Source organism: Colletotrichum spaethianum (assembly GCF_022836535.1).
Source record: "Colletotrichum spaethianum MAFF 239500 DNA, contig29, whole genome shotgun sequence".
Classification (NCBI taxonomy): Eukaryota; Fungi; Ascomycota; class Sordariomycetes; order Glomerellales; family Glomerellaceae; genus Colletotrichum; species Colletotrichum spaethianum.
This window is the reverse complement of record NW_026054799.1, coordinates 564,939-578,616: the sequence shown is the minus strand read 5'-3', so window position 1 is coordinate 578,616 and position 13,678 is coordinate 564,939. Positions and strand designations below refer to the sequence as shown.

The 13,678-nt window shown below is 54.0% G+C and overlaps 3 protein-coding genes across 3 annotated transcripts; 1 reads left to right on the top strand and 2 right to left on the bottom strand.

Moving 5' to 3' along the window:
- Positions 1–747: 747 nt before the first annotated feature.
- ColSpa_09647 (flap endonuclease GEN 1) lies at positions 748–1,861 on the top strand (the record flags this gene model as incomplete). The annotated part of the gene is made up of 3 exons (XM_049275859.1): positions 748–832; positions 883–1,736; positions 1,781–1,861. 3 exons carry the CDS (start codon positions 748–750, stop codon positions 1,859–1,861), a joined length of 1,020 nt encoding a protein of 339 aa, XP_049131816.1.
- A 1,715-nt stretch (positions 1,862–3,576) lies between these two features.
- On the bottom strand, positions 3,577–5,175 carry ColSpa_09646 (uncharacterized protein; the record flags this gene model as incomplete). The annotated part of the gene is made up of 1 exon (XM_049275858.1): positions 3,577–5,175. The coding sequence occupies one exon, from the start codon at positions 5,173–5,175 to the stop codon at positions 3,577–3,579; it is 1,599 nt and encodes a 532-aa protein (XP_049131815.1).
- A 3,332-nt stretch (positions 5,176–8,507) lies between these two features.
- ColSpa_09645 (uncharacterized protein) lies at positions 8,508–9,401 on the bottom strand (the record flags this gene model as incomplete). The annotated part of the gene is made up of 1 exon (XM_049275857.1): positions 8,508–9,401. The coding sequence occupies one exon, from the start codon at positions 9,399–9,401 to the stop codon at positions 8,508–8,510; it is 894 nt and encodes a 297-aa protein (XP_049131814.1).
- Positions 9,402–13,678: the final 4,277 nt, after the last annotated feature.

The following is a 13,678-nucleotide window of genomic DNA, read 5'->3' as shown; positions in this document are numbered from 1 at the left end:
TCGAAAACGCGCCCAAGCATTTGGGATAGCAGCCAAATCACAACTGCGGAAAGTCGTGCCTTAAACGTTGGAGCTCCAGCGTGGGCGATGACTGGAAGAGGTATAGCGCTGGGGAGCTCTGTATGCAGGTAGTCGTTAAGGTCAGTGCATCTGCACCTCTGCGGGGCAGCCCGCCCGAGTGTTGCATAATTCTGGGTAATCCACTAAGGCACTACCTTAGTATTATGTATTATTGTCTCGTTCTACTTTGGAAGTCAACACTTCGCCGTAGCCAGAGTAACCAGCACTCTGAACCCTTTCTCAACGACATCCGCATGCTTGGCTGCGACGGTCCGCTAGACACGTGTGTACGACTATAGCATTGAGACTTTTCGGCGACGAACTCAAACGAAAAGTACTGAATATCATGAATAGCTCATAGCAAGGCAGTGGAAACATCTCATCAACCTGGCGTTGGAGTTTGTCTCATCTTGCCCCAAAATGCGCCTTCTGAATCGTTGAAGCAATCCGCCACATGCCCTTCTACCGCTCAACTTTCCCACAACTTCGCAAAGGACGAGTCCTCGCTGGATCGACTTCTGGTGCTAGGGGCTTTTCAAGCTAAACAGAATTACGATGGGAATCAAAGGGTATTGAGAACCCCTGTGTCCGATTTTCACACCCGCAAAGAATCCCCGCTCATATCGCATTTGTAGGATCTATCGTGAACTTGGCCCGGGCCAAAGAATATCCCTCGCCAGATTGGCCATGGAGAAACTCGAAAGCTCGGGCAGGCCGTTGCGCATTGCTGTTGACATCGCCATCTGGCAGTTTCAGACACAAGCTGCGCGAGGTAAGACTTATTAACTCCCATACCATTCATGGATCTGACATCGTCTTTAGGCGGAACGAATCCTGCCATCAGGACTCTATTCTATCGTCTGGTTCGACTTCTTGGTCTCGGAATACAACCCATCTTCGTCTTCGACGGCCCCCACAAACCGGCCTTCAAGCGTAACAAACGCTCTGGCAGAGGAGATGGCGTTGCCACAGCCATGGCAAAGAGAGCCATCCGCTTGTTTGGGTTCCCCATACATGACGCACCGGGCGAGGCAGAGGCCGAATGTGCCCTCTTACAACAGCAAGGAATCGTCGATGCCGTTCTGAGCGAGGATGTTGACACCATCATGTTCGGCTGCACCCGAACACTCCGCAATTGGACAGCAGAGGGAACCCGCGGGGCCAAAACGCCAACACACGTCAGTTTGTATGATGTCGATGAACTGCTGTCCGCTGGAACAGGCTTGGACCGGGAGGGCATGGTTCTGGTTGCACTGATGAGTGGAGGCGACTACATCCCTGAGGGTGTACCCGGCTGCGGAGTGAAGCTGGCCTGCGAGGCGGCAAAGGCCGGGTTTGGCAAATCACTATGCCGCCTCAAAAGCGACGACGACGTCCACTTCGAGGAGTGGAGGACTAATCTGCGACACGAGCTCCGTACCAACGAGAGTGGCTTCTTCAGAGTACGACACAAGGCGCTGTCCATCCCGGACGAATTTCCGAGCCGACAGGTCCTGAGACACTACACCCATCCGGTCGTTTCAAATGCAACTACAGTCAACAAGCTGAAAACGGACGTCAGCTGGAGCCAGCAGATGGACGTGCAAGGCCTTCGGTACTTTGTCGAAGAGACGTTTGACTGGGTGAACAAGATTGGTGCTGTCAAGCTCACGCGGGTTCTCTCCCCCGGCTTGCTGGTAAGCAAATTGCTGGAGAGACATGTTTCCAACAGGCTAAACAGCCAAAATACAGAGGAGATGGAGCAGGAAGAGTCGAGCTTGATACAGCGCATTACTGGAAGGCGGAGTCACCACAGCACTGACGGGATACCAGAGCTACGTGTGGCCCATATCCCAGCCGATATAGTCGGCTTGGACTTGTCACAGGAACTGGACGAGGCTGTGTCCTTTGATCGTCAGGGACTGGCGCTCAACAGTGATGACGAGTTCGAGGCAGGTGTGAATGGTGATGCCGAGACAGCGAGCGGCACAACCAGGGCAAAGAGCACTTTTGACCCGACGGTTGTTGAGTTGATTTGGCTGCCAGAATCGCTCTTGAAGTTAAGCGCGCCTCTAACGGTCGAGGATTGGGAAGAAAAGCAGCGCTCCAAATCTTTGCCTCGAGCGTCACGCAAGACGGCCAAGACTGCCAATACCACAAATGTTAACAACAAAACATCCACCAAGGCTGCACCACACGAAGCGGGCGCTCTTGACAAATGGGTGCAAATTACCAAGACCGCAGCGAAGAAGTCCAGCGGAAAATCACAAGATAAGAGCCTTGATGGCAATGACACCCAACTGCCGCCGCTTACTCGACCGGCACTTCGCAGCCGGAGTCCATCGAAACGTCCATCTGCTTCGGTCCCCGCCTCGTCGCAACTGCCAACTTCTTTGCAGAGTTCAGTCAGTCGAAGTAAGCAATCCAGTTCCAACGGGAAAGCGACGGCCGCCGCAGAACCGATCGGGCACAGAAACCCCTGGGCATACGCTGGCTCACAACATATGCCTAGGATTACCAAATCTCAACAGCCCGCACAGCCGATTGTTCTGTCATCTAGTCCCATGCGCGCGTCGCCTGCGCCTGCTTGTTCGTCGATGAGTCCACCGCCGCCTCAGCACATCATAGACTTATCTGGCCCTGACGACGCATACCTCTTCAAACCGTCTAAGCCTCCCAAACCCTCCGCACCTCCCAGCCAACAGACAGTCTCGCGCAGACACCAGCCCATCAAGACCCGGCCGATGAGAGAATCATCCCCGCCGCTCCCTAGCACGCCGTTCAAGAGCAAACGTTTTATCAAGCAAACGCGGGTGGATTCTTTTATCATAAGTTCCCCCAATCAGTCATCAAACGGAGAGAATCAGACTCAACCAAGCGCTTTGGAGAGGGATGGATCGCAGATGTATATCAGCGCTGGCCAGACTAATGCGTTGAGCCCTTTTGGGTACAATAAAGAAATCAGCTCAAGTGTATCTCGGATCACCAAAGCTTCGGCAACATGGAGAGATTACGATAATGATTTCCCACCGGCGCCCAAACCGAGCGCTTCAGGACAGCCGAAGAGGATGATGGTGCCTCGGACAAGCGTCGGCGGGTTTTTCAAAGTGGTCGAAATAAGTAATGTGGAAGAAGACAACGGAAGAAAGACAACGTTCCCAAATCGTTCGACGAAGTCTGCACGCAGGCAAAGCGAAGTTTCCATCATAGACCTTACTGGAGATGACGATTAGCAATACCCTGTTGTAAACTACTATTACAGCAATACTGCATTGTTCTGTGGCCAAAAAAAACCAAAAAAAAACCCCCCGACAATAGATTATGTCCAAAGTTTAGTGCTATGACTACGGAGCGCAAGCTTCTTTAAAGTGTCGACACGAGACACGGGTTCATCAATTGGGTATCCAAGGCTATTTCCGTCCACATTCAAAAGATCAAATGAGCAGTTTCGTATATCATCAGCCGGAAGAAGAACCAGAATGCTTCTCTTCTCATCTCGCTGTCGTCCTGACAGCGTATTTCTTGCATTCCGTCATGTTAATGCTCCATATGCCAGGGAAGATCGCGATCCCCCACTGTTACGCATGTGAGGTAGCCGATTCCATCGGCCGTTCTCCCACTGTTGATGTCCAGCTCGAGACCGCTTCCCATCAGCGGCCGTACAATATCGCGAGCCATCGACTTTAGCTCATCTATGCGTTTCTCAAAGCGACGCAGATTATCGCGGCTGTACATCTCGGGTGTCAGCTTCAGGAACCGTTTGCACTCGTCGTGGCCAAGGTAAGCCGACGAGGAAGCGCCAAGAGTACGGTAGGTGCGACCGACCGTCGCCAAAGGCGACACAACGGCGGGGAGAGCAATTTGTTGTGGGTTGCCATTGCGGCCGTCGCGTGAATTTTGAATCCGCCTATCGGGAGGCGGAGGGCTGGTGTTGTCTGCCAGCCACTGGCGAAACAAACTGACTGCGAGCCAGTCCAGGTAGGATGTACTGGGGGTAACGCGCTCGCCTCTGGCTGTCATCAAGTTCAGCCTGAAGAGACGGCCCTCGACTCGACTGACAATCTCCTCGAGCTCGTCAGCTTTGTCCTCAATAATGTCCAGAACCACGTCCGGAAGAGCAGCACGCAGGCTGCGCTCCCCCGCCGGCCATTGTCCAACAACATGTATGAGTGCTTCTTGAAATATGACTCTGCTGCGGGCAAGGTAGCCAAGGCGAAGGTAGGAGATTGGGTACTTGGCAATCTGCTTCCAGAGCCGCGACTGGAATTGAAGCAAGTGATGGTCTACTCTGGGGCCGACCACGGCCAGTGCATCGTACAGGTCCGCCAGGGTGATGAGTGACTTGCATTGCACGTAAGCATCGGCAATGTTCACGCCGTCCAAGATCGGAGGGTAGTTGTAAAAGATGCGGAAAAGGTTGTCGTAGTCCCGTAGCAAGTCCTGGTCGGCCTGCAAGAATGGCTGGGCCGTTGTCGTTGTCGTCGCCGCCGAGCTCGACACGAGGCTCAAGTTGGCTACGGAGCGGAAAAAGCCATGGCTTGAGTTGGTGGACGAAGAATGCGCATGGCTCGATGTCTTGCTTCGCGTATTTGGCACGGGCTGGTTGCCGCTGCCAGCGCCAGGACCGAACAAAGACCCGGAATGGCTACCGGAGCCCTTGGAGCGGTCCTCGTCCTTTTGCACCAGCATAGGAATATCCCCATCCCCCGTCCCTGGATCCAACTCGTACCGCCATCGTTTCCGTGTGTTAGACGACGTGGTCAGCGCCCGGCTCGAAGCTGGCGCAATCGACGACGAGTCGGCAGAGGAGCCGTCGCTGATGCGGGCAAGATCACCCGAGGCGCCATCGGAGACTGGCTTGGACCATTCGAGACTCGTGCTGGCCTCAAAGAAACCCGAACATCGGGTAAGAGTGTGACGATGCAGCAGGTAGCGGTTGTGGTGGCTCCCCGCCTTGACTATGATCTCGACATCGCCCGAGTTGCTGAAGACGGGGAACTCATTCTGAGGGATATAGGTGGTACCGCCGACGTGGGACCTGTTGTATCGCTTCGTGCGCGAGAGGGAGGGACGCGAAACGACCGAGGAGGGGCCTCGCAGGGTAAGAGAGGACGCGGAATCGGGCTGCGAGACCATGAAGAAGACGTCTCGAGACCAAAGCTGCGGGTGGTCGGGGGAAGGCACGAGAAGCCTACGCTGGCTTGTACATGGAGAACCGCGTTGCAAGGAGACCTTTCAGACGGATAGTTGTGTGATGAAGATGTAGCGCAAAAAGCGCGCAGTCGTTTAGAGAGGTCAAGATAGACGTTGGGATCGAATTCTCCGAATCAACCAACAAGGTCACTCTGTGCGTTGGGCAGCCGGCCTAGTTTGGAGCGCCGAAGGACCGAACTCTGCGATGGCGGACACGAAAACGAAGCGTGCGACCAGGTGGAAGGTGCCGAACCAAGGCAGCGGAAGCGAGATAAGTCCCTCGGTAGTAGAGGACCGGCGTTATTAGGACAGTGTGACGAATATAGAGGGATAAGGCAGCCGAGTATTTAATGGTGTCGCGATGCGCGGGGGGAGAGTATGTGCGTGCGCAAGTGCCCAGATAGTATACGCGAATGTGGGAGCTAAAGTGAGACGATGTGGGCGAGCTGTGGGAGGACTGAGATAGGATAGGGCGATTTGGATGAAAGTGAGGCAGAGAAGAGGAAAAAGAAGATGAGAGGAAGGTTAAGTGATTTGTTGATCGAATGAAATTGGAGGTGAGGTAATCAAGGTGAGGTGAGGAACCCAGGGTGTGCGAGACTAAGATGCAAAGGCAGGAACATGACACAGGCACGACTTGCACCTACCTGGGCGGCCAGGGTTGAGGAAGCGAAGACGCGACGAACAAGTCACGAGCACCCCGCGATGCGAGCTACGAAAGGAGGTCAAGGAAAGGCCATGGAGGAGCTTGGACGTCTACAGCAGCAAGCTGGACCCAAACAAACATTGGAAAAGGAAGAAAAGCTAGCTTAGAACTATACAGCGCGCAACAGTTGCAGAGACAGATGTGGACGCGACAACAGGGTAATACGACGAGGGTCGGGCAGGGACATGGGGGTACACTCTCATTCGCATCTTTCACTCACCAGCACTGAAGGCTGGTCCAGTGCTTCAGAAACGCTGTAGAGTTGTGAACCGCAAATGGTAGGGAGGAGGGGAATCAGTGGACAGAATGCCGCGCAATGCCCTCAATGAGTCGCATGTCAGCAACCTCACTTGACTCCATAGGCTATGGGATTGGCGGCGATGTTGCCTTCCCCCTCAGCAAAAGCACCACAAATGACTTGTGTGTTTTGATGCAGCCCAATCGCCTCTCCATCTCCGTCCAACCATTTCTTCAAAAAAAAAAAAAAAAGGCGAGAGACGCAGGGGGCAATCATCGGTACATGATGGCAAGGCAGACTCGGCACTACCCACGCATGCACCTCATCTTGGCATCTTTGGGTCCATGTACATCAGCGACTGACTGACATGCACCACCTAGCTTGCGACAGAAACAAGGCACCACGAGGACAGCGGGCCAAGCCAGCGGAAAGGCAGTACGTGACTGGACGCGAGGAGGAGAGGCCCGAGAGAACTGAACCCCCCGGTGCCATAGCGAGAGCCAATGAACCGCTACTTTTTGCCATCAAAAATGTGGTCGCCGTGCAAATGTTAGACCAATGGGCGGGCGCCCGTTAACCACCCTGTAGAGCTGCCTTTGATTGATTATGTGCCAGTATGTACGTGTAGATGAGCCTGAACCTGACATCTGTGAGGCTTGACCAAGGTCTTGTGAGAACCAAATGTCATCTTGCGTTGGACAATAATTAGCGTGTCGTTGTGGAAGACGTTGACTTTCGGGTTGAGTTGACGCATCTGCAGTTTCAGGACTCCGACTTCAACGTGCTGATGTATCGAGTAGGAGGTAATCCATCCTCAACCAGCCAGTGACTACAAGAGATATCTGACGTCGATTCAGTTTAGCCGGCCAAGTCTCCATGCCTCAATCCTCGTGGTTCTGCCCCTCAACGAGGCGGCATTGACCCCAGTATTGGTGACGGCATTTGTCTCCAAACGGGCGCTTACCGCTTCCTCATCACGTGGGAATCAGCGGGAAGGGAATGCGTCCTGTCCAGCTAGACATCCTTTCGGCCGGCGGAATGTCGCTTGATCCGAATTGCGGACAGGCGAGAGATTCTATTGCGGTCGTGGCGGGGTGTCGAGTAGCTCTCTCGTCGTTTACTGGTTGGACAGAAATTGTTATCGATGCACCTATAATTGTGAGCCGTTTACGCGCTGATAGAAGTATCGCACCATTACCCTCAGCTCGTGTCTCCCAATAGCCCATAGGCTTCGGACCCCGGACGTGCGAAACCCACAGCGGGTCATTAACCTCCTATCCCATTGGCTGTATTCACCACTCGCCCAGTGCCGGCATCTCACACTGACACTCCAAACTGTGTTGGCCCCTCACCCCCCAACCAATGACCGATCCGCATTTGGCAGACCTCCGTGTGCCACTAGAGTCAAGCCGGCGCCGCGACGGCCGCCAGATGCATCGTCCAACCACCCAGCCACTCGCCAAAGGTGGCCGAGGCAACCAGCAAAGCCTGCCTGGCACACCTAGACATTGCCGTTCTTCCGCCGGCGTGAGTGTGACCATCTCCAGGGTCTCGCTTTCAAACATAGTGTGGATGTTCAATGCTCAACGACTTTCACGCCCACTCTCACACAGTTGCTGCCCATTCCGCACTGGCTTTGGCTTGTCAGTCTCATCTGTCTCGCCTGTCTTGCGTGTCACACCGCACCAGCACTAACACCAGCACCAGCCCATCACCGTGACCAACTAAAACAGGCCTGTCCGCCGCGTCTCGTTGTGTCCAAGTGCCCTCACGTCGTGACTCAAGTTTGCGTCGGTTCCCATCTAGCTTTTGTCTTGTAACGCTCTTGGGCTCCCCCGGCGACGTAGCAAATCGCATTCCTCTCCATCAGCCTCCCCTAGTCCAGCCATATACACACGAACCATCACTTCTACACAATGTTATCACGTTGTCGGGTCAAGAGACACTTCAATAAGAAGAATGCATTGATACTGTTGGAAAAGCAGGTAGGTGCTACTTTGAGCAGCGCAGATGGACCCCGAATTCGTAGAGGTCAGCAAACAACCCGAAACAAACCAAACTGGTCAATAGAGGCCAATTCCTGTTATGTTGCGCCCAAGTAGGATAAAAAAACTCTTGTACGCCGACCGACCTTCATTGTCTTGTGTCTGTCGTGCTGATGCACACACAACGGCACACGCGCGTGCTCATCCTACCGAACCCAGTCCCACCAAGCGAGCTCCTCGATAAAAAGACAGATGCGCCCCCCCAAACCCTGCCGTTTTGTAATGTAATTCCCAAGGAAAAAGTTAAATGAAACTGATTGCGCCGCTGTGTCTGGCGTTTTGCGTTCTACATCTCCATGTGACTGTCGGCCTCCGTTGCGAATACTGTATTGCTCAACTCGGTTGCTGCTGGCGACTCCGTTGCGAATAGAGTCTCCTGGCCGTCAAAAACGGGAGGCGAACACTTAAGATTCCTCAAGGCGCCTTCCACATCCTTGCTGACGAACCGGCCTTGACGAAGATCTTCGGCAAAGAGGAAGAAGCCCTCCGCGGCCTCAACGAGATATGATTGAAGGCCCTTGCTTTCGAGTCGAATGACGACCGAACACACTGGATAGTGATTCTCAATGTACCGGGCCCAGCCACGTGCCGCAGCTTGAATATGTTGGTCTTCGCTGATGCGTCTCCAGCCAATGCCAAGGTGTAGTGTGAATTGGTCGACGACGGGTTGCGCCAAGTTCTCGAGAGGGAGGGTCTCGGAGGCGGAAATAATTGCCGGCTGTGTGACGGCTTGAAGACTGTGGAGGTCGTTTTGGGTCAAGCGTTGAGACTTGTTACTGCGGAGGGATGGGCGTTGTTGCTGCTCATGGAGACGAGTGATTGCTTCCTTGACTTTGCGGGCGTTGTCCTGGGCGGCTTTTTCCTCAACCCAGGTGCCCGACTGGCTGCTAGCATCCGCAACATAGCCACCTTTCTTGATGAGAACCATGCCGGGGCCGTACTCCCACTCTTCCTCGGGTTCTTTGGGGCTGGAGTGTGGCTCAGGCTCGTCGGTTGTAAGGTTGGGAGCGGCCTCGTCGCGCGAACGTTTGCGACCGGCAACTCGGGGGCTTCCAGCATGCATGGCGGACGGCACGGCGCAGCGTTGGAAGGATTGGGATTGACCAAAAGGCGCGGCTTGGGGTGCGTACGACTCCATGCCAAAGCTCGCTTGGTGGGCGGGCTGAGGTGGGAGAGCCATCACGGGTGAGGCAGAAGTGAAGGATCGGCCGAAGGATGACATGGCTGCAGTGTTAGACCTGTGTAAGGTAAGTTCAAATTACAGCTTCAGATAGCTCCTCTACAAGTTAAGATGTGTTAGTGGTATGCTGGCCGTCCAAGGACTGGTGACAGGCGGCAAGGTGTAGGTTGGATTGTCGAATTGTCGCCGAGCAGAATATGTGGTTGGTGTCCTGGTATCTAAGGACGTGTTGGAAATCCAGATGGAGAGTAGATAAACGATGAACAATGGACTGGACGGCAATAAGGTAGTGGCAGACCTAGAGTGGTACGTAGGAGGCAATGTATGGGGGTGGTCGATGGACGTTGAAGCACAGCTCAATAAACGGGTGGCTGAGCTGGTATCGAGTTCATCAACTGAAGTTGAGGAAAGGATCTTGAGTAGAAGGGAGGAGATCGTCAAGAGAAGAGACGAGGCAGAGGTGGAGGTTGAAGCAGGAGGGTTAACTGGTTAGGAAGGAAGGAGGAGAAGAGGCAAGGTCGTTGGGGTGTGGGCGGGAGCAGAAGGAGCTATCCTTTTGTATTTCTACAGACCAATTGGCAGACGGAAGGAAAACGCGAGGACAGTACATGCGAAGAGAAGGTACGGGACGGGACAGGGTCGACGAAAAAGGTTGGACGTGGAGCGGAAGACAAGGGAACGCCGCCTTTCGAGCCTTCCCACCCCCAAGTTTGCTAGTTGCGCGAGTGTGTCGCTGCGGAGAGAGAGCCTCTTGTGGGAAGCAAAGTGTGAGCGTTAGCCAGTCCAAGGCGAAGAGGTACGTACCTCACTGCGTGTCCGTCGCGAACGGGCGCCAGGGTGATCGGGAATATCCCTACCTATCAGAAGGTACAAGGGGCCATTGGAGGAGAGACTTGTAATTTAGGGCGGAAGTGTGGGACAGCTCATGGTACTGTAGGATCCGTTCATGAGTACAGTCCTGGATGCAAAGTTAGCGTCTGTCAGCGTCGCATGTATCGTCAGCGCGAAACCACACCCGCGCATCTCTGTATCCCTCTTTCGCGCGCTCGGGTCCAGGACCCTTCCATGTCATTTCTCGTCCTTGCCAAATCGGGGCTGGGCTGGGGTGCTGGGCAAGCTGGTCGCCGCAGTTGCTACAGCTGCAGCCCGTCGGTGTCGCGCCTTAGACCCATGGGTGCAGTCTTGGAGGTTCCGAATACTCATTCGCTGGTTGGTGGCCTGGAGGCCTGGCGATTGGGGAATGAAATCAAGCGGGAGCAGCTTCTGCGCTGTATCCTGTCCAACAATCCTGCATTTTCAGCTTTCACAAGCACCTTGAGCATTTCTGTCGGAGAAGACGAAGCCCTCCGCCCTGCCGTGGCAGCAAAGCTACTCTCTTGCCCAATGTGCTTCTGTGTGACGGATACCATCACACACCTCATAGGGACCCTCTTCCACCTCACCCCCGTCTTTCAACTGCCCATCAACCCAGATTGGGCAAACGGGCTTGCTGACCACATCACATCACTGGCCCATCTACTAGTCCATACATACACACGACATCAACGACCCATCTACGTGCTGCAGGTGATCGACTCGGGAGGTACGTAAGGCGGGCGGAACTTGCAAGGCCATCATCCGAGCTAACCTAGAAGGCCCCTCATGGCTGAGGTATAATGCTCTTCTGTTTCGGCACCTGGATATCGAGGCTTGAAGGCCCACCAGCGTGAGGCATCTTTGTGCTCGACTGGGCAACGGACATGGAGATACGTACCTCAAGCCACTGGAATATCTATCCTCATGGCTTTTCCAGGCCGCGCCCGGATAAATCGAAATGCCGTCTGTCCAGAGCGAGTCTATTCCCCATCCGTCTATACCTGGAAGACGTGAATCGTTAGCGGCAAGAACACGCAAGGTTCCCCATCAACTATGCAGGTTCTCAGCAATAGTCGCCGGTCCCGCCAGTTTCGCAAACTTTTGACGCATCCTACAGACTGACTCGAAATGGTGGCTGCTTGCCTACGTAGCCAATACCCATGCTAGGAAGCAAAATAATGGTCGGATCACGGCGAAGCTGGATTTCCGGAAATAAAACAGATTCATCTCCCTATAGCCTTGTGTCGTCGCTCGGGTGAAGCTGGTGGGCGGTGGTGCAAAGGCGCTCTATTACTTTGTCCTTCGGAGCAGCATAACGGTAGTATATCACCGCCATAAACTCGGCTTCAGCATTTGTCTATTAATACATTGGCTTGGTATCGAGCCATTAACCAGTCTCCCAAATGGGTGGACTCATGCAAATTTGTCAACCGATGCCGCTCTTGATCAACCATTCGCCAAACTCCTACTGCCAGCTTTTCGCATTTTGTCATCATCCCGAGTCATGTGTATCTATCTTGTCTGCCTCGCGTGTCCCTGCGAGTTGCAAACCAACGCCGCATTTCCTCATCGTATAGAACCACTTCGTCCGAGTTCTCCATGCCGCCATAGAGCCCAACAAATCCCGGGGTGTCCATTCCGGCAGGGCTCGTCACCCCCGCTCGTCGACGCTGCGACCTTGAACTGGGAGTCGACGTCTCCGAGGCAAGCGGCCTGGTGCTTGGTGCCGTGTAGGACCCATGCAGCCGGCTTTGGTGTCGGGCTTCGGGGACATTCCTCGGCGTCTGAGGTTGGGTTGTCGCCGTGACCGCGTCGTCGTAGATGATCAGTCGTCGTGGCGATGCTCTCACTGCCACTGTGTGGTACGCGCCATGGTCATTTGGCGAAGTGGCGGCTAGCGATCGTCTCGATGGAGTTTGAAGCAGTGGATGAGCGACGCGGCTCGCCTCGCTCGGTGCAACGGCTCTTGATGATCGGGTCGAGCGCTAGGCGACGCCGATTAGCCGACTGCACAGTCAACCACATATTGAGGCCCCAACATACAGTGCCAGGCTGGCCGAATGGTGAAGACACTCTTGGTGTTGCGGCGAATGGAGGAGGGAGCGGCAGCCTTGGGGTGGCTGTACTCCCTGCAATGTTGGTGTCTTGCTCGATGGCCAGTGTCGTTGTCTCATTGGCGTTGATGCTGGTTATTGTTTCGGTCTCTTCGTCCTCGTTATCGTTGTTGCCGGTATATATCCCGAATCCTTCTGCAGTAGATGAGGGATTGTGCCGCAGAGCGAGTAGTTGTTTAGAAGGATGCGTAAATTGGGAGTCTCTCGCTTCGGATAGCGGCTGCCGTCGCGTTCTGGACGATGCTGTCATACTCAATGGATCGCTGTTAGCTTGTCTACGATGGTCTTGGGATACATATTGTCGCCCGTATGCTTTGACTTCCGAGAGGGTCAGGCGGATAAATGTTGCGTCCAGTCGTAGCATGTCGACCTTTATTGTTCAACCGAAGGCCAGGGATTCGGGGTTTAGGTACTTCGTGGGCTCTATCGTTGACAACAGTGGACCGTACCTTGTGTGATATGTATGTAGCATATCTCCGAGGCGTTTAAGAGTACCTCGGGGTGAATGCGCGGTCTGTGAGTATGATCGGAGGCAGCAAGAACTCTCCATGTCTTTACATGGTGGGCAGAGAATCAGGAAAGCAACGTTCAGTTGCAGTTAGAATTGAGCAGGCTCGTAATGACCGAATATAAATAGATACGGCAAGTAAAGTGGATGTTCGGACCTTGGAAACGAGAAACGCAAGCCTACGGATCAGGAAATCACCGAACAGCGCGTTTCTCCTGGATGCCATGCATATCTGATTCTGGCCACCAACTCAAAGCCTTCCATCCATCCAACCCTTCGTAAAATGAACGTCTATCCATTCAAAGTACATCTCCGCTGTTTGGGTGGCTCTCTTGAGAAGACATTTTACTGGCTGTAACGTATCTCAGAGACTGGGGCGATGTGTCGGCACTTGAGTTGCTATATTGGGTCATCCGCTACCTGATTTGGGGGTTGAGAGAGTGACTGGTGGTACATCGTTATACAATAAGTGCTTGCTAAGACGCCTATCCACAGCTTGACACATGGTGTTTTTGGACCAAGGAGCAAGGAAGAAAGAGGGAAGATGTTGCTGATGAGTCTGTCCTAGGCCAGCCTCGAGTTCTCAACTTCTCAACATGCAGTGCCCTTTTCCCAAATAGGTAAGGTCCCAATCTCCACTATCCACTTATGGTGCCACTCCAGGAGCCGGGCGTCCAAAAACGAAGACTCAAGCCAGGCCCCTTCCTTCCGGTCCATATTCAAGGTGCAGCAGTTCCTGTTCTTTGACATTGATCCAACAAGCAGCATGTACACAGGGCTCACCAGCCAAGGCGTCAAAT